General features: G+C 41.6%; 1 protein-coding gene across 2 annotated transcripts in view; it reads right to left on the bottom strand.

The window, feature by feature from the left end:
• LOC111144220 (synaptoporin) overlaps positions 1–24577 on the bottom strand; it is a 315398-nt gene that overhangs the window by 109662 nt on the left and 181159 nt on the right. For both annotated transcript variants that reach the window (XM_022498431.1, XM_022498432.1), the window contains one exon: positions 10818–10942. In XM_022498431.1, coding sequence (XP_022354139.1) covers positions 10818–10942 — 125 coding nt within the window. The remainder of the gene's footprint in view (positions 1–10817; positions 10943–24577) is intronic.

Genomic DNA, 24577 nt, shown 5'->3' with positions numbered 1-24577 from the left:
CTTCAGCTCGGGTGATGATCTCAGGGTCTGGGATCCAGCCCTGCATGGGGATCCCTGCTCAGTGGGAAGCCTGCTTCTCCCTCTGCCTGCTGCTCCCCCAGCTTGTGTTCTTTACCTCTCTCTCTCTCTCTCTCTTTCGGTCAGATAAGTAAATAAAATCCTCTTTAAAAAAAGAAAATTTCAACTCAGTTTTCTCTTTTATAGATAAGGAAAACAGGTTCAAATTGGAACTCTGTGCTGGTCATTGTGTTTGCTCTCAGCTCTCTCTGCTCCTTCCATGTTCTTTTCTGCATTTGGGGGGTTTGATTGCCTTACCAACTGGCTTCCAGTTAGGTTCAGCCAATGGGAAGCTCCAGTGGGAGCTTAGAGAGGAGCAGTAAGGGAGAAGCCAAGGTATCTCTCCCTCTCTTCTTGCTGTTTTGGGCAGCATCTCTAGCAGTGGCTGTGTCTCTTTCATGGTTCATGCTCCTTCTGGATGCCTCCTCCTTCCATAGTCCCAGATTCTGCCCCACAGGCCCCACCCTCTGCTCTCATAAGACCCCTTCTTCCCTTTATGCCTCTTGCTCGAGAGTCAGTAAACACCTGTCCATAGGCAAAACTGAGGATATTTTGTAGGTACTTACATAATGTTTAAAATTATATATAAAATATATATCAACCATTCTCAGCTCACATATACCATGTGAAAAAGGCAGTGGGGTGGCTGGATGTGGCTCAAGAACCTTACTTTACCATCTCCTGCTCAAGACTTAGGGGCGGTGGTGGTGTCTCACAGTGGCTAACCTCTGGATTGCCTCTTGGTCCCCTTTCTGATCATTCAACCCCTGTCTCCCTTGTTCCCTATCTTAACTTTTAAAAATTGAGCCAAGGGAGATGAGCTCTCTTTTCCCAGCTGGACCATGACTGATACCAGCAATGACTTGTTTACAACCATATTTCAAGAAGTAGAATTATTGCCCATTTTATAAATTTCTTATGGCTGTCTGAAATGTGGGTGTAAACATGTCTCAATGGAATCCTGTCAAGTTTCCATTTAAGTTAGGTCAGCTGGCTGCCTATGTGTGTGTTGCTGACCATCCTGGTTGATACGCAGTGTTGAAAAACTCATGGCACTGGAAGGCGCCTATAAGCCGAAGTTGGCCTCCATGCTCACCAAATGCTACCCAACATCACTGGCAAAAGTAATGGAGAAACCTGGGAAAAGGTGACCCGCAGGGTTGAGTTGTAGATGTAAATTCCCATGGACGTGAGACATGGATGATGATGTGAATGAGAAGCCCTACATACCATACAGTCCCCTCTCCACCACCTCCACCCCTGTCCAAACCACCACCAGCCCTTCCCTGGATGGTTGCTGCTATCTCCTAACTAGTCTCCCTGACTCCACCACTGCCCCATGCCCCCTTAAGACTGTATTTTATAGCCATAGGAAAGATCTTTCAAAAACATAAAGTTGCATGGTTCTGTTCCTCAAAACCTCCAAAGACTTCCCATCTCACCCCTTATAAAATCCAATTCCTCATATTATCCCATGAGACCCTGTGTGATCCAGCTTCTTTCTGCATCTTCAAGTTCATCTCCTGCCTCTCTCCATCAGCCTCATTCCAACCCAGCAAAGCTGGTCTCCTTGCTGACCTTCAGACTCTCCCCGAGCTCAGACATCTGGCCTATACACTTGCTCCTCCACCTCCCAGTAAGGGTCTTTGAGGCAAGCTCTGTTGCTTGCTCTCCCCCTCTCAGTTCTTGCAGGTCTGCATTCCAATGTCACTTCTCAGGGAGGCTTTCCCCAACCCGATAATCTAACACGGCACAGCTCCTCCGGCAATCTCCTATATCTTCTTAATTTCCTGTCTGCATTGTCCACGCTGTTCCCTTGGCTGAAAACGTTCTTTCCTCTTCTCTTTCTACCGGCCTAAATGCTACCTCTTCAGGGAGGCCCTTCTGGATCATTTCCTGTATATAGGTGTCCTTTAACTCTCTCCACTCTACCAATATTTATTTTGCTTCTCCGTGCAATGTTCACCTTCTTCCTGGAAATTACCACTACTCTGTGTGTGTGTGTATTCTTTGTCCATGTCTTTAATGTCTTTCTCCCATCCCTGTGTGATTGTAAATATTATGAGGGAAGGGGCTATGTCCACTTCACCAATACATACCATGTGCCCACGTAGCTCAGGGCCCTGTACACTAAAGAATCCCCCACCCTGTTAGAGGCCATCAGTCACCCAGCCACATGTCTCTGGGTTTCCATAATGGTTTTCAAATGCGAGCATCTGAAATCTCTGCTTGTAGGCTTTATTGGGCTGCAAGTGTGGGCTTGCTCTGCAGGTAGTGCCAGGGAGTTGACAGGAGCTGCAATAGTGGTTTTTGACCAATGGCCAACAGGAGTTGGCAAATAATCATCCCATCACTTGCCTGATAGAATTACTCTGAAGCATATCATCTGTGGTTTCCTAGAAGTCTCAATTGCCCCAATTGATCATGGTGGTACCTTGCCCATGAATCTACTCTTTACTGGTTTTCTTCCCTTTCGCCATGCCTTACTGGTGCTACCAGGGATCACCTGCCCAGACAACTACAAATCCTTGTGTCAGGGGGTGCTTCTGTGAGAACCCAGACTAAGAGATCATCCTAAGTCCCCACCACCACCCACCTTTTGGGGAAGTGTTGCAAGGTAACTGCTCCAATCTACACAGGTCAGGAGAGGAATTGTTGGGTCGGGGGGCAGTAATATGTCATTCACTAATTTTTTTATCTAACTCATTCCATGCATCAGCCACAGTACACATTTTCTGGGATCTCTGCAGACACACACTACAAATGACAGTTCTTGTCTTCACTGCAGGAACCTCCAGATATGGCTGTCCTCATTCTTGGTCTACAGCTATGCTCTGGGGTCAGTTCCCTGCATTATGTTCTATTAATCAAGGGTGTCTGGGTGGCCCAGTCAGTTAAGTGGTTGACTCTTGATTTCAGCTCAGTGGTCACATTCTCAGGGTCCTGAGACTGAGCCTTCATCGGGGGTGTGGGGGGGGCATGCTCAGCAGGGAGGCTGCTTGAGCATTTCTTCTCTCCCTCTGCCTCTGCCTCTACCCCAACTAGTACATGCCCATGCTTTCTCTTTCTCTCTCTCCAATAAATAAATAAATCTCTTTAAAAAAAAACCAAACTATTAACCATATGTACAAAAAGGACACTGCAATTCAGTGAACTCTTCATGTATGCTAAACATGACTTAACTGAAAGGTCACAACCATTCTAAGGGGAAAGTACTATTATTTCTTTCTTACAATAAGGAACCTAGGCCCAGGGAGATTATAACTTGCCCATCCACTACGTGACAGAGCTTGGATTTGAAGCCAGGTGTTTAATCTACCATTAACCCTTTGGCTACACCACCTGCAAATCTCCCTAGCTCTCCCTGCCCCATAGAACCACCAGGTCTCATCATACACAAAATTTATTTTAATGTACAACATTATGATGAGATACTGTAGTTATAAAGTTTCTGAAATGTTAGCCAAAAAGAGTGAAACCCTTCGGTAATGAGAAACAATAAACAAATGCTTAAATGTAATTGCAAATGTAGCATTTCCTGAACACAAGGAATAAAACATTGCAGACCTTAACATTTTAATTTTCCCCAAATTGGCCCTTACGATAAAAAGAACAGTTTATCACCACTGCTCTAGGGTATGGATCTTAGAGAAAAAATGCTTTTCCCCCAACAGAGCTAGCATTATTAGGTAATGGCCCAAACTCCACAGATTTCCTGGCATCACCCTGCACCTGTACCCATGCTCCAAACAGGAGTGGCAGAATCAGAGCAAGTGGCTATGGTCATAAAGGGAAGAACAGGGCTTATGTAGCCAGTGCCCAGCTGAGCACCCCAGCTTGCCTTTCCCTCAACTCACAAGACCCCATCTCAAATTCCATTTCAAGAATCATGAAGAACAGACCAGAATCTCATTCCCCTACCCCCACTCAGGCCACACAACCCCGGAAGTACTGTGCTAGTGCCACTGAACGTTCTCCATTCTGTCACTTTGGGAGGATTTCATCTCCCATTAGTTAAATGAGAAAAAAATACAGACCTGATGATACCTTTAAGGACAACCCAAATAAGCATTAAAGAGCTAAAAACAAGTTAATAAATGTGAGACACTTAAATATGTATGCACTTTTTAATGTTTGCATATGGGAGAGAGACAATTGGGGAAGGTACCTTTCTGGGTAAAACATAATATAATAAAGGGGTTGTTTTGTTGTCTTGGGGATATTTTTGCTAATGAATTAAAATTATTATCCTTCTTAGCTCTCTATTTTTAATTCCTTTCTTGATGAAAGTAAAAATATTATACTAAAAGAGAAGTTATTAAAAGCCAGGCCTGTTTTAAGCATTTCCCATATATAATTCACTTAATACAATACTGCTGTGAAATACATAACACTGTCTCTGTTTCACAGAGAAAACAAAGATGTAGGCAACTTTCTTAATAAAACATAGCTAGTAGTTATGAAAGGGGATTTGAACCCGGCAGTCCATCTTTATAGTTCAAGCTATACTATATTGTTTCAGTAGATTAATGGTATAAAAAGTCATAAAATCTTATTGTAGAAAATTTAGAAAATGTAAAAAGTATAAAAAGAATATTTGAATCATTCATAATTTTACCACAGAGAAAGAAATTAACATTTTGATGCAATGATCATGACATAATCTCCATAAAAATGATTTAGTTTTTGTTATTTGGGTATGCCATGAGAAAAGAAGTGTGGCTAACCACTATAATTAGAGAATATATTTGGAATGGACTGACAAAGTATAAACTATCTTATACTAAATTTATTTTGGAGGTGCCATAGATCACTTCCAAAATCTAAGCAATCTTCTATTTTTCAGAAACTGAGGTTAAAGTACATGCTAGTATGACTTCTAAAGGAAGGAATCCACCATATATGCTAAGATACCACAAATACAGAAAACCAACTTTGGCTCATATATGAGACCTAAACTAGAAACCATAAGGGGAGATGTTCTGAACTGAAGGTACTGATTTCTAACCAAGTTGGTTTTCACATGATCAACATTATACAAGATGGGAAAAAAAAAAAATTACACAAGATGAATTTTGAGTGAGAGTAAATAGGAATTTATCTTTATCTATCATCTGTCTGTCCATCCGTCCGTCCGTCCATCCATCCATCCACCCATTTTCTTTAATGTTTGTAATTCAACCAATACTTAGGTTGGACTACCCCAAAGGAGAACCTGTGATCACAACATGGGAGCAAACTGTTTTTGGAGGCTTCATCTCTGAAAACACCAGTAAGTGGAGAATTGAGATAGGAATGGGAAGGAAGGTAATAAAATGTGTGTTACTGACCAGATTTCCACCGTGGGCTGAGCTATCCTGCTGGATACCTCTCAGAGATGTTATGAAACATGCTTTAGAGTTGTACCGCATGAAAGGGGAGGAAGTTGGGATTCTATTCTCCAACTTACATTTATTATTGGATGAGGGCTGCTTCAGGAGAGAGCGACTCCCCAGCATTTCTGGTCTGTCCTATATACTGACCAAGCCAATTCCCATGGCCACAGAAAGACTTTTAACAGTCATAAAAGCTTGCAGTGAAAGGTGTAGGCTTGCATTGTGAGGACTGGGAGATGAGGGCATGGCAGTATCTGTCACAGCCAGGTAGTACAAAATAAAACAAAATCAGAATCATTAAATAGGTATAGTTTTGTTTTCTGGTTAGTCACTTTATACAATGCCCAAAGCGTCTCCAATATCTTTAAATGTTATTTGAGAAAATGATTTTAGTGGCTGCCTAGCTTCTAATTTTTTTATTATGTTATGTTAGTCACCATACAGTACATCATTATCGATGTAGGTTCCCATGATTCATTTTTTGTATATAACACCCAGTGCTCCATGCAATCCGTGCCCTTCTTAATACCCATCACCAGGCTCACCCATCCCCTCACCCCTCCCTTCTAAAACCCTCCATTTTTTTCCCAGAGTCCATAGTCTCTCATGGTTCATCTCCCACTCCAATTTCTCCCCCTTCATTTTTCCCTTCCTTCTCCTAATGTCCTCCATGCTATTTCTTATGTTCCACAAATAAGTGAAACCATACGATAATTGACTTTCTCTGTTTGACTTATTTCACTTAGCATAATCTCCTCCAGTCTCATCCATGTTGATGCAAAAGTTGGGTATTCATCCTTTCTGCTGGTTGAATAATATTCCATTGTGTATATGGACCACATCTTCTTTATCCATTTGTCTATTGAAGGGTATCTTGGCTTTTTCCACAGTTTGGCTATTGTGGATATTCTAGTCTTTCCTTTTATGGGTATGCCACAATTTATTTAACTGATTCCCTGTTTGGGGGCATAAAAGTTGTTTCTAATTTTGAAGAACTTAAAATGATACAACAATAAATACCTTTGTACACACTTCCTTTTCTATATCTCTGGTTATTTTTTTAAGGATAAATTAATCAAGGGCAATCTTGTTAATTAGCTAAAGCAGTAATTAGTACTCCTTAATCTACAATAATGCTTGAAATTGACAGCAAACCTAATATTTTTAATTTTGCTGGGGGGGGTCTTAAGACATGTAAGTGACATAATAATTTATTTTTCATTTTAAACCATCTTGTATTCTTTATATTCAGTTGTTCTCAAATAATGGGAGATCCTTACACACTGGAAATTTTATTATTGTTTAGCCAAAGTGGGACGTTTATCACCACATCATCAAATGAGCTAATTACTTACAAGAAGCAGGAGGTGAATGTTCTCCATAAACATCATCTCACGCAGGCTTAAGGTAAGACCGTTAGAATCCCTGGAATTTTGCACTCTACTTGTCTGAGGGAAAGTGTACCGAATTCTCCTTGTCATTCTTCAACAGTCTGGCACAATTTCTTTTCCACAAAGAAGTCCTTAATAACCACTATCAGTTACATCCACTGGTCTTTTCATAGTTTTTGCTTCTTTACTTCTTTGAAGTACTGGGTGGCACTACTCATGCTGACTGGTAGCACATAGGACACATTCTTACCTGCTGTGAAGCCTACACTTTGCTGGTTGTCTCACCTCTTCTTCTCTGCTTGGCTCTTCTCGGTTTCCTCAGTCATTCCTCTCGTCCTTCATTTGCAGGCATATCCCACAGGTGAGCACTGTACTCCCTTTTTTTTTGGTGACCTCTCTTCTTCCGGGACATTCTTTTCATTGAAAACAACTCTTTTGCACTTCAATCTGGCTTTACCTCTCCTTCCTTAGGAGGGCTTAGCACAAACTTTCTTCACAGAAAAACACCCCAAACTCCGCATGATCAAATCCAAATCTATATTCTCTGCTTCAAATGGTTTTCCCCATGATTCTCTTTTCATCAGCTTTAGCTCCTTGTCTCTATTCAATCCCTCAGAAATTCCAGGTCTTCTAAAATCTTGCCATGAACCGCCTTTCCACCCTTGTCACTTTTCTCTACCATACTTTTTGCTCTGACTCACCATGCTTCGAACAGTCTGAACGTTGTTTTCTTTAGTTTTTATTCAAGTTAGTAGAATATATGAAATCTAAAAGTTTAGAATTGATTTTCTATGTGATGTTGTCCCAATTTTTCTCCACTCAGTCTTCTCAGTCAGAGTAATGGTGATCTGCTTCACTGGGTTGGTGTAATGATCACATAATATACAGGAAGGTGGCTAGTACAGAGTTTGGCAGGCTTATAGCAGACTTGCAATAAGAATTTGTGGACTTATTTATTCATCACTTGGACCCAACAGAACTAACCTTTGCCATGAAAATCTTTGTTCTCATAGCCCACAAACTCTCTGCTCTAACCTTTAGCTTCCATTTGACATGGATCGAGGATCCATGCAGAGTGTTAGTTGGCATTCTTCAAGTATACTTTCTATAAAAAATTCTATAAAATTCTTATCATAAAAAAACTACTTCACATTTCTGTGTATAAATGGCTAAAAATTTTGAATCCAGAACCCTCCAAACTATCAAATAAGTTGTTTTTTTTTTTAAACCAAATTAACACATACAGTAGGTGAGAGAACAGCTATATATTTCTTGCTCATTTTGATCAGGAGTCAAAAGGAAGGTCAGAAGACAAATGTTTTATGCCCATAGTAAAAAGAATATATTGCTGAATGTAAATTCCTTCTGATATGAGCCAAAAAAATGTACATATGGTGGTATAAAGGAGTTACACACTTTGTCATATTTATCAGAAGCAGCATGTGAATATTTTGTAAATTATCTAGCATTTTCTAAATTGACTTTATCCCACACCTGTTAATCTGATAAGGACGTTAAGTAGCTTTCTTTGCTCTGTCATTTATAGCCTTGGCATTAGAGTTTATTGCCTTCCTTGTGTTTGCAATTAACTGAATAGTTAGAAGCTGCTGAATGCTCTTTTTTTATTTCTCAGATTATGACCAAATCATTGGCATTGGCTTGTAAAGTTTTGGGAGAAAATAACCTTTTGAATGATTTACATCACTAGCCTCTTGTTAACCCAACTGCTTCTGAAACAAGTGACATCAAAATAATCTCTATAGATTCTAGATGTGGTCACTTACCACTGACAGCTTCCCTAAGAAGATAATGGCACACCATTCTGAATTATCCAAATGTATGAATGAAATTGCAACTCTAGTAAAAACAGAGCCTCTTTGGAATGGTATGGATATCTCTTAGATGGACACTAATGGGACAAAAGTGCAAAATATTCTTGTTTTCTTCTAGAACAGTGGTTTTTATAGGAGTATAGGTTTTTATATGCTTATAGGAGACCTAGGGTTCTAAGGAGATACTGGAGGTGCTGCAGTGGGGGAGGGGGCGATGTGTGTAGCAGGGACAGGGCGAAGGAAGACCAGCTCTATGCTTGAAGCCCCTTTCCTCACTACTTCAGCTTTCTTGGGGACTCCCATCTGTTCTAGATACAGAGCTTCTGAGAAAGGTAGTGGTTGGAAGATAACTGTCTGCTACTGAAAAAATAATGGTGGATTATCTTTGTCTCAGAACCCAAGTAAAAATATTTCAAAGAAGTGGGCCCCTGTCTTCATAGATGGCAATAAACATTTTTATCCAATTTCTTCAGCTGCCTTTTATTGGGCTGGTAACACGTCTTGGGAAGAAAATTAAGCCCAATACCGGAAACTGTTTGCTTGGAGTGTATTTTCAAATATACACTTAGCCAAGGATTGCATGAAATTAAATATATTACCCTGCTCTCCACCAAAAACAAAACAAAACAAAACAAAACAAAACAGGCACTGTTTTCCTGTCTAAACAGGTCTCTTGATTACTATCTTCCAGTCTGAGAGACAGAGAGACCTGTGCTCAATGTCTAGTGACTTGCTGATCTTCAAATGTTAATGGGTTGACCTTTGACTCATCTGCTGCTACCAATCATTTGGGAGAAAATCATTGGAGAAGGCAATGCAGACTTTACAATTTCATGAATAATGTTACCAAGCATCCTACCCTTGCTGTCCAGCCATTGACATTTCTTATCTCCTATGCTAGATCCCAGCCATTGGTAGTTCTTTTCTCCTATCCTAGATCTCACATATCGATCAGTGAGTGTGCACTGGGCTTGGTCATTCTCCAATACGCCAAGGAGCGCATCCAGAACTTCAGAAGTGTCAAGCACTTCTTCCCCCACCCCCATTTGCCTCATTTCTACTCACGCAGGGAGTTTTTATTACCAAATTACCAGGGAATCTATGCTTAATATTTCTGAGCTTTGTACTCTCTTATTAGTTTAGAGAGTATCTACTTGAACAGAGGTGTCTGCAGCTTTTATGAGTTCTACTCTTAAAAATCATTCAGTATTCTGGTATAAATGCTACTTCCCATGATTTATTGGCTATGAGCTGAGGCACTTTTGTTTTGGACTAGGGAAGTTTCACTAAATCAGTATAATAAGGATATGTTCCATGACACGCAGATCCTCTGAGATGCTCAGTGAGAGAAGGTGTCTGCGGTCAAACATATTTGGGAAACGTATTTCTCTTGGTGATTCAAAATGTGCATTAGAAAAGCAGAGTTCTGAGAAGTATTTCTTAAATTTATTTGACCATATCATTTTTAAATTATCCCTCACGCCTTCTCTCCCTCCCTCCTTCTCTTCTTCATTAAACATTAAATATCTAGAGCTCATGGGAAAGATATCGGAAAACACTGTACTTTCCTATTTAAGAAAAGTTTTCAGGGGACAATTTCTACCTTTTTCTGTAATTCCAGAGCCAGCACCATGTCTGACACAAGATGATTACTCAATAAAAGTTAAACTGAAGTGAACAAAAGAATAGATAAAGGAGATGCCAAACATCGTGCTGAAAGTTGTTTTAAAAAATAATACCAGGGACACCTGGGTGGCTCAGTCGGTTAAGCATCTGACTTTGGCTTAGGTCATGATCCCAGGGTCCAGGGATCAAGTCCTGTATTGGGCTCTTTGCTCAGTGGGGAGTCTGCTTCTCCCTCTGCCTGCCACTCCCCCTGCTTATGCTCTCTCTCTCTTTCTCTGTCAAATAAATAGAAATCTTAAAAAAAGAAAAATACTAGGCAGGGGCATCTGGGTGTCTCAGTTGGTTGATTGTCAGACTCTTGATTTTGGCTCAGGTCATGATCTCAGGGTGGTGAGATTGAGCCCAGCATTGGGCTCTACGTTGGGTGTGGAGCTTGCTTAAGATTCTCCCTCTCTCTTTCCGTCTGTCCCTCCCCTTCCTCAAAAATAAGAAAGAAGGAAGTGCCCTCTCTGTGAGCATGAACAGCCATTCCCTACCTGAATGGGTAGGCAAATGCTATGTCAATGCTGAGGTTACTTTCCGTCTTGTTGACACAGTCCACACTCAGCCGCAGGCCTCCGGAATAGCCACCGCATGTTGCAAATGCAAAGATTGCAAAAAGCTGTGGAGAACAAAGAAACAAAAGAAAAGAGTTATTAGAATCACACTAATCTAGTGAAGTATTTCATAGGAGTTCAGTGTTTGGGTTGAGAGAGGTTACGGTTCTTCTAAAATATGGCATCATATATGGTTCAAGCAGGAAGATGAAAGCCAGGAGGATGATGGGAACTGCAGAGGCGGTGTCTGAAAAAAATAATCTGGCAAGCTGGGGTAACTGTGCTTGGAGGAAAACTGAATGCGATATAAAATATCCATGTTTGTGTAAAGAGCTGTCATGCCTCAGAAGGTAGAGATAGGATCTCACATTAAAACAACTGGAAAGTCATAACACTGAGGGATTAATGATGGAGGTCTCCAGGTTGGAAGAATTTGAGGTGTCTCTTTGCTTTCCTCCTTTGGTATTATCTGTATTTTCTGCAATTAACATTTTTTATCTTATGAAGTAATATAGTTTCTGTTTTTGTTTTTTTTTAAATTTATTTTCAGCATAACAGTATTCATTGTTTTTGTACCACACCCAGTGCTCCATGCAATCTGTGCCCTCTTTAATACCCACCACCTGGTTCCCCCAACCTTCCACCCCCCCACCTCTTCAAACCCTTCAGATTGTTTTTCAGAGTCCATAGTCTCTCATTGTTCACCTCCCCTTCCAATTTCCCCCAACTCCCTTCCCCTGACTCCCCATGTCCTCCATGCTATTTGTTATGCTCCACAAATAAGTGAAACCATATGATAATTGACTCTCTCTGCTTGACTTATTTCACTCAGCATAATCTCTTCCAGTCCCATCCATGTTGCTACAAAAGTTGGGTATTCATCCTTTCTGATGGAGGCATAATACTCCATAGCGTATATGGACCACATCTTCCTTATCCATTCGTCCGTTGAAGGTCATCTTGGTTCTTTCCACAGTTTGGCGACTGTGGCCATTGCTGCTATAAACATTGGGGTACAGATGGCCCTTCTTTTCACTACACCTGTATCTTTGGGGTAAATACCCAGTAGTGTTGGGGTGCCTGGGTGGCTCAGTGGGTTAAGCCTCTGCCTTCAGCTCAGGTCATGATCTCGGGATCCTGGGATCGAGCCCCACATCGGGCTCTCTGCTCAGCAGGGAGCCTGCTTCCCCCTCTCTCTGTGTCTGCCTCTCTGCCTACTTGTGATATCTCTCTCTCTGTCAAATAAATAAATAAAGTCTTTAAAAAAATAAAGATTAAAAAAAAATACCCAATAGTGCAATTGCAGGGTCATAGGGAAGTTCTATTTTTAATTTCTTGAGGAATCTCCACACTGTTCTCCAAAGAGGCTGCACCAACTTGCATTCCCACCAACAGTGTAAACTCTTGGATCGGAAGAATAAACATTGTTAAAATGTCTATACTGCCTAGAGCAATCTATACTTTTAATGCCATTCCAATCAAAATTCCACCGGTATTCTTCAAAGAGCTGGAGCAAATAATCCAAAAATTTGTATGGAACCAGAAGAGACCCCGAATTGCTAAGGAAATGTTGAAAAACAAAAATAAAACTGGGGGCATCACGTTACCTGATTTCAAGCTTTACTACAAAGCTGTGATCACCAAGACAGCATGGTACTGGCATAAAAACAGACACATAGACCAGTGGAACAGAGTAGAGAGCCCATATATGGACCTTCAACTCTATGGTTAGTTAATCTTCGACAAAACAGGAAAAAATATACAGTGGAAAAAAGACAGTCTCTTCAATAAATGGTGCTGGGAAAACTGGGCAGCTATATGTAGAAGAATTTTTTTTTGTTTTTTAATGGCATAGTCAGAATTTGAGAGCTAAAGGGCTGGGGGAGAGTAGATGAGTATCTAAAAGGTACTATTTCAGAGTCTCTGATTTCATTATAGGTCAGCCTCAAAGCCTCCCTGATTGTTACCTCTCTGTATTAGTTGCTCTTTGTCAACTATTAAAAGGGTTGACTGGTTACCAACTAATGTCATAGTCTATCCTGGTATAGAACATGGGTCTGTGGGAATTAGGTACTGAACATTAGCAGCAAGAAATCAGGGAAGGCTTCAAGAAAGAAGATACATCTGGGAGACCAAGGATAGCCCAAGATGGGAAGCAAATGCTAAACTTTGTCTGCTTAGTTTGTCTAAATTCAAAAGTATTTCCTGCTCATTTCCGAAGAAAGTCAATCAAGTGCACTTAACACTAACCCATGTTGCAATACTCCCACTTATTTTATTTTCATTTTGGAATTCAGCTTCTCAAGGTAGTTTGGGGTCCCATTAGGAACACTAGCTCATTTTGTACAGTAAAGCAGAATTATTGTGCAAGGGTTAAGTGCATGGGCTCTGGAATGTGACCTTGGGAAGGTTCCTTAATTTCCCCATGCCTTGGTTTCCTCATCAGTAAATACAACACTGATAATAACTCTTCTGGGTCATTTTGCTATTCATGATATAAAGCAGAGAGTGGCTGTGGACAAGAAGGCTGCTGAAACTGGCAATGTTACCACGTCTAGTCAGAAAGCACAGAAGGGGGCATCTGGGTGGCTCAGTGGGTTAAGCCTCTGCCTTCAGCTTGGGTCATGATCCCAGGGTCCTGGGATTGAGCCCTGCATCGGGCTCTCTGCTCAGCGGGGAGCCTGCTTCCCCCTCTCTCTGCCTGCCTCTCTGCCTACTTGTGATCTCTCTCTCTCTCTCTACCAAATAAATAAATAAAATCTTTTAAAAAAGAAAAGAAAAGAAAGCATAGAAGGCCAAAGGAGTATTATCCGTAATACCTGCCATCTCAGTCTTACTCTGTAGTGAAGACTTTCAGAGCTGTTGGCCTCAAATGGCCATCTTATTGTAGTAGGAAAAAGGTGATTAATGATAAAACCTTCATGGGGAAAGGAATATTTGGGGACCTCTTTTTTTTTTCTGTGTGAGGCAATTTTAAGTTTTTAGTTTTTAAAATCAGTATTTTAAAAATGGAAACAATTTGACCAAAAAACATAGTAGATATAGTAAGAGAAAACTGTGTTTATATGGGTTAACGTGTGCAAAGCACTTAGAACAGATCCTGGCAGAGGACAGGACTCAATAAACATTAACAAATGTTATTACTCCAAATGGATGTGGAAGGCTCCGTGGTAAGATGTTCCAAGCCATAAAACAGGAAATTCAGACTTACTCTCTAGCTAAACTGACACGACCAACAGTCCCAGTGAACCAGAATCCAAGCACTCCAGAAAAACTGATCTGTTTTGCTTTGCTTTGCTTCCTAATTTGCCTCATCAATAGCATTTGAGGAGGCGTTCAGAAGCTACTCCAAGCCACTCCACCATCTGGAGCTGATACACACAGAACACCAAGGCTGAAGAGAACCAGGATTTTTATCCCTATGGTGTGCATCTGCTCACTTCTCACAACCAAATGCTCTCTTTCTGTCAGCTCATAGTATTGGTAGGAATAAAGAGGAAGTGAGTTTAAGTGCTCAGTGCTTAAATCTAAGTTGCATTATAGAATACAGGATGTCTCAGCGCTTCGTGCCATATCAGAATCCTGCCTTTGGAAAGACTTCTTCCAGAAGAAAGAGTGGGATAATGGAGCCCCAACTCTGTGGTATGGCTATGGAGACAGCCCTTCCCCCATTCAAGCGTCCTCACCTGTAGGACAGGAATGTCCTCTGTGTCTTCTTGAGTCACTGAGAGAATTTAGTAAGATGGAATACATATTTATGTGCAGCCCTTCTCAATTCATGCGGAGATTATGTGGTAGTTACACGTGGCCACTTCCATGGGTCAAGACTCCTAAGTGTGTAACCAGCACTTGTACATGTCAAGGTTAGGAGGCGTTGTCTATTCTTGCCATTATTAAGTGCCTACTATGGGCCAGGTACTGGGCCTGGCACTTAACATATGTGCTATTATTTTCTCTTAACAGCTCTGGGGTGTGTGTGTGTGTGTGTGTGTGTGTGTGTGTGTGTGTGTGTGAAGCTTAGCATTCCCATATTAAAGATGTAGCAGAATAGCATAATGGCTCTAAGCAGGTGCATTTAAAAAAATTACTTGAAACATGAAAATGTAGCAAGTTAGAGTTGAAGGGACATAAAGATAAATCCTGTTAATTTCAGTGCTTAATAGCTATAAGGGAACTACCCTTGGCTTTTCATCTTACATTAAAGTGCTTTATATACAGTAAGGTATTATTAATACTACCATGTAATGAACTTAAGATGGAATGATAAGTATGTATTTAACTATTCAAAATGTTAGATGCATAGAAGGAAGGTGTCAGACTGTTAAAACCGCACACACTACTAGTTTTTCTTTTAACTTCTATCGAGCTCTGAAAACACAAGATGTTGTACTTCAGTTAAATAAGATACCTATGGGCTTTCTGGTTAACTTTCTCCCTTCCCCCACTCTTTACTGATTAAAGGGAAATCACACTGTGTGACCGATATCAAATTCACATGGGTTGGGTAAGGATTAAACAGATACTGTCTGTACAACACTCGGAGAGTCAGATCCTGCTGAGTGAATAACATATTACAGGCATGGTTGATTCCATATTTGGGAGAGTAAATCAACTCCTTCAGACTATATCAGCCAGGGGCCTAGTTCTGTAATTGGAATACATCAAGTCAGAGTGGGGAGAGGGGACTGGAAGCTCTTTGGTGGGTCAAAATTCCCTTAGTGTTGAAGAGGAATGTACAGTGAGAGGGAACTCAGAAAATACTCTCACAGTTTCCCCTCCCAGAAGTCTGCCCAGCCACTCCTCCCTAGGTGGTGGGGGCAGAGCAGTTGTGGGAGTCATGCAGAACCTGAGTTTTAGTCCAATTCTTAGCTGTCTGACACTGACCAGGTTATTTAACTTCTCCAAACATCAGTTCCTACATCTCTTAAATCAGGACTAATTCACTGGTTCATTCAGCAGATGTTTAATGGTGCACTTACTCGGTTCCAGCTGTGGGGGAATAGGAAGATAAAAAAGAGAAAACGCAAAGACAAAGAAGCTGCTGCTCACTATGGAGCTCAACTCTGGATAGTAGAGAGTCAGAAAGAATGCAATTCCAAATCGTGTTATGTGTTTTCAGGGGGAGGCTCTTCTAGACAAGAGAGGTACACCTGAGGAAAGTCACATGTAAGCTAAGACCTTGAGGATGAAGGAGAGGAAGCTGTGGGGAGTGGAGGGAAGTGCTCTGGGAAGAGGGAACAGCTCAAGTGAAACCCCAAGGGAGGAAAGGCTTGCCAGGGGAAGGTCAGCGTGGCAACTGGATCGTGAAAGAGGCTGAAAAGAATAGTGTTTACCTCACAGAGTTTGGCATGCTTTAGCTGGGAGAACATATGTAAAGCGTCAAGTTCACAGCCCTCAGCAAACATTAAAGTATCTCCTCCTCCTTCTTCCTCTGCTACTATTACTACTACTACCACACTACTGAAGAAACCAAGAACTCGAGAGGAAAATTCACTTGTCCCCACTCGGCTAGAGTAGAGTTGGAGCTAGTCCTGTCTCTGGACTCCCTGAGTCAGCATTCTTCTAATTAGCTCTACAATAGCAGGGAGAACAATTCCCAGCCACCTGGGTGGGAGGTGACTGTCAAATGTTCCAGTCCTCTTTGCCCAGAAATGCACCGTGGTGCTGTAGTGGCCTGAGGCTCTCCATATTTCTCTTCAGTGTCTCATAGGCACATACGGGCAAGCTCACTAGTCAAGCAGAATGGATGTTTTGTGCTCAATTTGTTCTCCCTCCTTCCTTCCTTCCTTCCTTCCTTCCTTCCTTCCTTCCTTCCTTCCTTCCTTCCTTCTATCCTCCCTTCCTCTCTCTTCCTTTCTTCCATCCTTCCCTCCTTCCACTCTTGATTGGATGGAGGATTTTAGAAGGAGGTTCTTGGAAGACATTGTAAAGAGATAGAAGCTTCCTTAGCTTCACAACCATTCCTCTGAGAGGCCATTAAAATTAACAAGAGGAAGGTCTGTGTGTCTTATAGATCCTTGACTCTGCAAGGCAAATGCTGGGAGAAAGAGCTGCTATGTGGCCAAGATGGAATGAGAACTGGAGGCGGGTCCTGTGTCTGAAAAGAGAGAAGAGCCTGAGGGGACTGAGTATATGAGGTATAAGGAAGCGATGAGAGAGGGACTAGGGAGAAAGACCTCCACTGGGTCTGCAGGGACTACAAGCAACTTGATGAGAGATGTGAAGACAGGGAGTCTGTGTGTGTGCACATGCATGCAGATGTCATTTTTCCACATCCTGGGCTCTGTGTGTACATCCTCAGCTAGCACTGTGTTCCTTCTGGTAATGCAATCTACTCACCTTTGTAGATACTAGGGTCATAACCTTGAGGTAAAAGTCCATTTACCCAACCAAGTGAAATTATAAAATCCTTTTGCGGCTATCTTTCCTCAAGCTTCCAAATCTCAAACAAAGCAGACACCTCACCCTCCAGCACATTCTTTTTTTTTTTTTTTTTAAAGGTTTTATTTATTTATTTGACAGACAGAGATCACAAGTAGGCAGAGAGGCAGGCAGAGAGAGAGGAAGGGAAGCAGGCTCCCTGCCGAGCAGAGAGCCCGATGCGGGACTCGATCCCAGGACCCTGAGATCATGACCTGAGCCGAAGGCAGCAGCTTAACCCACTGAGCCACCCAGGCGCCCCCTCCAGCACATTCTAAGATAATCAATGATCATAGGCACTGTCCCAATCATTCACTTCCCTTGAATTCAAGAGACAGAAATAAATCTCCTGAGATGAACTCTCATTTCATTACTGTCTTGGGTGATCTACAGCTGTGCTCCTAACAACAAAAAATTATTCTCTAAATGGACAAAATTAACCAGCGGAGATTTCCCTTGCATGCAGACTGATTAGAAATATATTCAGGTGAAAGAGACAGAAGCATTCCTTTGCATTTTCTGGCTTAATAAGCATCCATAAACCAAGACCAGCCATAGCAGGCATATCTTTGCACACTTAATGATACCAAAGATTCTTCCCTGAAAAGAGGGCAAGCAGCTTCCTCCTCAGAACTAATTAAACCACACAAGGAATATCAATGAAAGATGCTATTAATCGTTCTGGTTAATTTGCGAGGGATAGTGGAAAGCAATAGGTTAGAGGAGGACAGGAAATCAGGTTGATTAATGGCTCTCACAGGGACCTGTGGTCTGCAGGAAAGTTAGGGAGGGGACATTTTCCATGGCCTGATGCACAAGCTCAGGCACGATGGATACCTTGGAAGAAATAAAGTGAGAATAAGGAGACTAGTATGACAGAGATTGGAAAATTGAAACCAGGTACTCATCATATTCACGATGCCACCCAGAACTCCAGGAATGCTACTGATTTCTAGCATTTGACTTGCCAGTTTCCATGATGTGACTACTTCTGCCATGGCCAACTCCAAGCTACCCTCTTAGTACCGGCAAACTTGATTAGAAGGAGAACTGCACCATCAGTTGGATGCCAGCACACCGCGGCTCCCGAGGGACCTTCCTGGACTCTCCCCAGGAGCAAGAGCCTTGGGTTTATTTCATTGACTCATCCCTCTTATCCCGTATTTCCTGTTATTTCATACCACTCACCTTGGGCTTATCGCATTGATTCTCTCCTCTTCCATCGGCTACAACTATTCATCCTTTCATCACTCAATCACTTACTCACATGTTATTGTAGCAGAAGCTGCTGATGCCCTGCCTCTAGCACCTTAGCTGAGCCCCACCTGCAGCCTCAGGGAGCCAGTCTGGTCCATGCACAGACCCAAGCCTCCGCCCTCCAACCCCTGAGCCTCTTTGCTGAGGGCCTCCTTGGGCAGCAGGAAGGCGTCCGGCCTGTGACTGCAGCATGGTGGAAGTCCCCTGGACTTAATTCTCTGCTGGCTTCCGACCAATTTGGGATAGAGATGAGTGGACAAAACCCCAGTGTTCCTGCCCCTCTGTTGGGGAAACTCTGAGGTGTGTTTAGTAGAGTTTCTCAGAGGCTGCCCTTTGAGATGGAGCCCCCATAGTCTACAGCAACGTCTCTCTGGTCATTAATATCTGTCACGGGCCTTCCTCCTTTCCCTGTCTCAACTCCCTCATCATCGTGCCTCTTGATATCATCTTCCAAGTAAACTTCTTGAGTCAAAATTCTTGTCCCAGGATCTGTTTCGGGGGACTGTCACTGAAACAGTTATCGAACCCTGACCAAGGGCCCATTATTGTTCAGGCACTGTAACGTGCCCTAGGATTACATTAATAAAAGGAATTGTTCCTCTTGGCACACCTTATCTCATGCCTCTCAGCTTCCAGCTTTTCACACCCTCATCTCCCCAGCCCTCTAAATAAGCTGAGCTCCTTTATAAATACGAGGTCTTCTTCAACCATATTCTCCAGAGCAGGCTTCCTGACCCTCAGTCCACCCCAACCCCGGCCCCATTATTCCCTGTCTTTGTTTTTACAGAGACAGATGTTTTATAATCTGTCTTTGTTGGCATTATTTATTCATCTGTTTATGTTTTGTTTGACCACGTCCCCGAGGAAAGGTAATATACTTATCTTTGTCAACCGCTGGATCTCTACCACCTTGTACAATGCTTGGCATGAAGTAGGGATTCCCTAAATACTTGTTGACTAAATAAGTAAATACAATGCCCTCCTCCACCTCTTGCTGTGTATTCGGGGATACAGACAAGTGAATGAAAAGGCACCGCGATAGTGTTTTATTGTGTAATTGGAGCATGTTAGAGGAAAATACGACACCTATGGTATGCCCTTGCAGACGAGTGGAGGAGAAATGAGGAATAGCTATCTGGAGAGTGGACAGCTAAGGAGAAATCAGGAAACCTGCCAGATTTATCCAGGTAAGAGGGAGAAGAAGAGTATTCTAGGCAGAGACAGCAGCAAGTTAAAGACTCTCAAGTGGGCAAGTGAGGAACACTCGGGCTGTGCAGTTGGCACAACAAGGGCAAGGTGGGAAAAAGGGATGGAGGAGGGCAGGGATGTTTCAGGTTTGGTCTAGCAGGGATCCCAAAACTACGACTCCTGGGCGGTATCCAGCCACATCCAACTCCGTCTATTCATGTATGTAAGTATATAGCTGCCTTGATGACAGAACAGAATACTGATAACAAAGACCCTGCTCTACAATGCCAAACATATTTACTAACCAGCCCTTAAGGAAATAGTCTGTCCCTGGGAAGAAGCCCGCCCTCCAAAACCTGAAGAAACCCCAGTTTTAGGAGGGGATTGGGATTTCAGCAGGGGAGGGGCATGACAAATTCGTATTTCAGACAGGCCGAGGTGGTTGCCATGGAGAGTGTGGCATGAGAGAAGGAGGGACAGGGCGCTAGAAGACCAGCAAGTGTCTTACTTCTCCAGGGTCTAAACCCCCTGTGCCAACAGGACCATGCCCCAGTCATCTTTATATCCCCTGCTGTGCCAAAACCTCCTTCACGGCTCCTACATTTTGCCAAGGAGTGAATATATGAGTGAATGGCCCAGAGAAGACGAGAGGGTGTAGTGCACAGGAAAGCGTATTTTGGCACTGAAAACAATAACAAACATTATGCTGACAACAGTAACAATAAAACAATTATATTTGGTTCTCTGTGCCAGTCTCTTCAGTAAGTACATTATTTACATTAGCGTGTTTCATCCTCTCAACAGCCCCGGGAAGTAGAAACCCAATCCCTCATTTAATAGATGATAAAACCCAAGGCCACACACAGTTTTTTTGATGTGTGAAGTCATCATGGTTTGAACTCAGACCTGCCTTTCTCTGAAGTTTATCTTCCTTCTTCTCAACTTTCCCAGGGCTGTGACAGGGGTCTCTCTTGGCTAGCACATGCGATGGGAAGACTAACACAGAAATGCCAGTTACGGGGCATGGGAAGCTGTTCTCATCACATCAGTGCTCAGAAAGCCAAATGAGGACTAACGAAAGCATCCACAGGACAAAGCCCTCAACATCCCAATGGATGCCCGTGTAGCTCAGGCATTTTGCCTCAGCAACACAAACCTTCACGCTAGTATCACAGGTCACCAGGGGAGGGGAGATAGAGTCTGGCATGACAGGAACACTTAGAAAGCTGCTTGTGAGTAGGTCATGTCAATTACACTGCACAAGTTCCCCCCCCCCCCCGCTGTGACTCACGGCGGGGCTGACAGCTTGCTCACTTCCACACATCTCTATCATTCAACAGTTTACAGGTTAAAGGGACCCAATTCCCTCTCCTCCACGCCCCTCTGAAGAATCCCTCTTGTCCCTTCTCCTTTTATGATTTGTCTTGGGCTGATGAGCCATTTGTCCCAAGAACCCCCCAAGAACATTTCTGGGAACACAGTTGTTTCCAGGAGCTGATTGTCTCAATAGCAACCCTGGAAAAGTGAAGATTACTGTCAAGTTAGCTTCTGGTGCAGAACGAGTTTTTGATTAACTGTGGCTTCCCTCACACCCCACTGGCCACCCAGGAGGCCCCCAGCAGGCTGATGAACACCTTTAAAACCTAATGTTCTATTTCTACCCATCTTTGTCTAATTCTTTCTTTTAGTGTGTCTTCTCTTGCTGATAATTGGATTTTTCCAAGGAAATTGACCAAGCACGTTCTTCACTATCAGTTTATGGTTACTGCAATATTCTGACCCATAAAGCTTCTGTGAATAACCCTGTAAAACCTCAGACAGAACCTTTATGTAGAGATAAACTGCAAGTTGTCCCTGGAAGACAATATAATTGTATCTTACAGGGAGGCCCTGAAAGCTACTGTCAAAAAGCTTTCCCATGTAGAGCTGTATGTTTCCTCCTGTCATTGTACATAACTATCTGTGTTCTTAACCAGCACCAGTATCTTCCACACTGCATCCTATTTCATGCTACCTGTCAAATACTGGATATTCTGCCCTTCTACCTACTTTGTGATTTGTGTGAAATCCTCCCAGGCAAAAGCAGCCTCACAGAACTGGTACTTCATACCATTGCCTGAGGAATTCTGAGCTACAGAAAAAGAGCTCCAAATTACTTACAAAGCAGAAGATGCTTCTGCTTTCCTGGTCTTAAATGTGCAGTTCAGAGACTGGATCAATGAATAAAATATTTGGTCACAGGTAACAGAACACTTGACCTATAGTGGTTTAAATAAAAAAGGTTTACTTTTCATACATATTGAGAAGTCCAGAATTGATGACGTCTACACACACACCTCTTTGGTTCTTATGGTCTTGACCTCATAGTCACAAAATGGCTGCTGTGTCCGTGGACATGTAGCTGCATGGTCATTTCCCTTGTCCTAGACAGTACCTAGGAAGTCCTGTGCCTCATATAATAGGCACACAGAATAGGTTTAATTTAACCCCTACCCATAAATTGAAATGTCAATTTCTGCTTGAATTTTATTTTCCAGCTTTAAAGCCTGATAAATCTTTGAAGTAAAATGCATGGTTGAAATAGTAAAAATAAATGGGAAACAATTTTCATGCTTATAAAAATATAGAGTAATCAAATAAATTCTGAGATATTCAGCCAAGGGAATATTATGCAATAGTGTAAAAGAATGAATAGCAGTATAGAAAGTTGTTCATCTTTTTGCAAAGAAAAAGAAAAGCAAATTGCCAAGTATACTATACATGTATATATTAAATAGATTTGTAAAGGTCTAGAAAGGAAACACTAAAGTATCATCAGTTGTTACCACTGAGAATTGGAGGCAGAAATTGTTTTTCTTTTTTTTTTTTAATTTTATTTATTTATTTATTTGAGATAGAGGGAGAGTGAGTGAGAGAGAGTGAGAGGGCATAAGCAGGGGGAGTGGCAGAGGAAGAGGGAGAAGCAGACTCTCCACTGAGCAGGGAGCCTGATGCGGGGCTTGATCCCAGGACCCTGGGATCATGACCTGAGCCAAAGGCAGATGCTTAACTGACTGAGACACCCAGATGCCCCAGAAATTCAGTTTTTCATTATTTTTATATTGTTTCTTTGCTTTTTTAAAGATTTATTTATTTGAGAGAGATAGAGTGTGAACGTGAACAAGTTGGGGGAGAGTGGCAGAGGAAGAGGGAGGAAGAGAGGAAGAGAATCTCAAATAGATTCCCCACTGAGCACGGAGCCCAACATGGGGCTCATCCCATGACCCTGAGATAGACCTGAGCTGAAATCAAAAGTCTGTTGCTTAACTGACTGAACCACCCAGGTGCCCTTCATTATTTTTGTATTGTTTCAATTTCTGCCAATAAGCGTGTATAACTTTTGTAACTAAAAAAAGATTTTATTAAAATTGCAAATTTAGACAACCTCTGAGTAACCTGAGCAAAGTAATTTGAGCCTATCATTAGATGGTGGTGCTGTTTTTAACTTTCATTTGGATGAAGAAAAATATAAAATCAAGAAAGTCCCACTCCCTTCTGGAACTGTCTTCAATAATACCTTCAAATTATTTACATTTTCAGAGGATGTAAATGGAATAATATTTTTGACCTGCTTAGTTATTAAAATATTTTGGCAAAGTCACTCTCTAGATCAAGGTAAAAATATTTCAAAATACGCCATGTGAACATAGGGCCCAAGTATACTTCCATCATCAGTTGAGTTAAAAAGTGCAACTTATCTTTCATCAGATTCAGTGATGGCAATTATTTTTAAAGGAATCAACTCTAATTCTCTCATATCTGTCATAATGGAATAATGAGAAAAAATAAAAATTCAGCAGAGCCTCTCACCCAGAACTGACACCATTTCTCTGACACCTGATGAGAGTCTTTTGAATTAATTTCTTGCTTATTGTAGTGTTTTTGAACTTGACATTTTTCTGTGATATGGACTTCCTGAACTTTTTAACCTATCATAACCATCTCTACAGCATTGAAGAAAATCACTGATGATAAATATCTTAACTGCATACTTCTGCTTGACAAGAAAATTAAAGCAAGATATGCCCAGGGAACACAGCTTTCATTTTGTAGTTCGATAACATGTTTTGAATATGTTGGCATGAACTATCCTTTGCCAGAAGACATACTTTCATGATAATATAGAATGACTAGATTTTTTTTCTTAAACGGAAGATAAGTCACAACCTGTAAACCCCATTTTTAAAAAAGAGTCTGCTTTGATACTATATTCAGAAAATAAAAGTCAAGTTGGGATTCTATCCCAGTTGAATTCAGAATATTTGACATCTCTTCCTTAAAATTTAAACATTTCGTGACCTAGAGCTGTATTTATATCCCTAAAGCAAATTAGAATATCAGATTATTTTGGAAAAAAAATACTGAACCATAACCAATTGGCTACACTCAATTAATTCTTTTTACTAGACTGCATGGCTCCTTACAAAAGAAGTTTCTCTCATTCCTTCTCCTTTATTTTTATATTTTTTTCTGGCTCTTGGCTATTTTTTTTTTTAAAGTCTCTCTCTCTTTTTAACTTTATTTTTTCAGTGTTCCAAGATTCATTGTTTATGGATCACACCGAGTGCTCCATGCATAGGTGCTCTCCTTAATACTCACCACCAGGCTTACCGAACCTCCCACCCATTCCTCTCCTTAAAAAAAAAAAAAAAAAAAAAATTGTGTTGTAAATTCAGCTTCTCCTTAATGAAAGACAAGCACAGAATCCCACGAAAAGAACAGCAGTTGACTTTTTTTTTTTTTTGCTTATTTTTGTATTTTTTTTGTGCTTTGTAGCTATATTAAATAAAACCTAG

Source organism: Enhydra lutris, unplaced genomic scaffold, assembly GCF_002288905.1.
Source record: "Enhydra lutris kenyoni isolate GAN:26980312 unplaced genomic scaffold, ASM228890v2 scaffoldscaffold10, whole genome shotgun sequence".
Lineage (NCBI taxonomy): Eukaryota > Metazoa > Chordata > Mammalia > Carnivora > Mustelidae > Enhydra > Enhydra lutris.
Note: the sequence above shows the minus strand (reverse complement) of the source record. Positions and strands in the feature narration are given on the sequence as shown.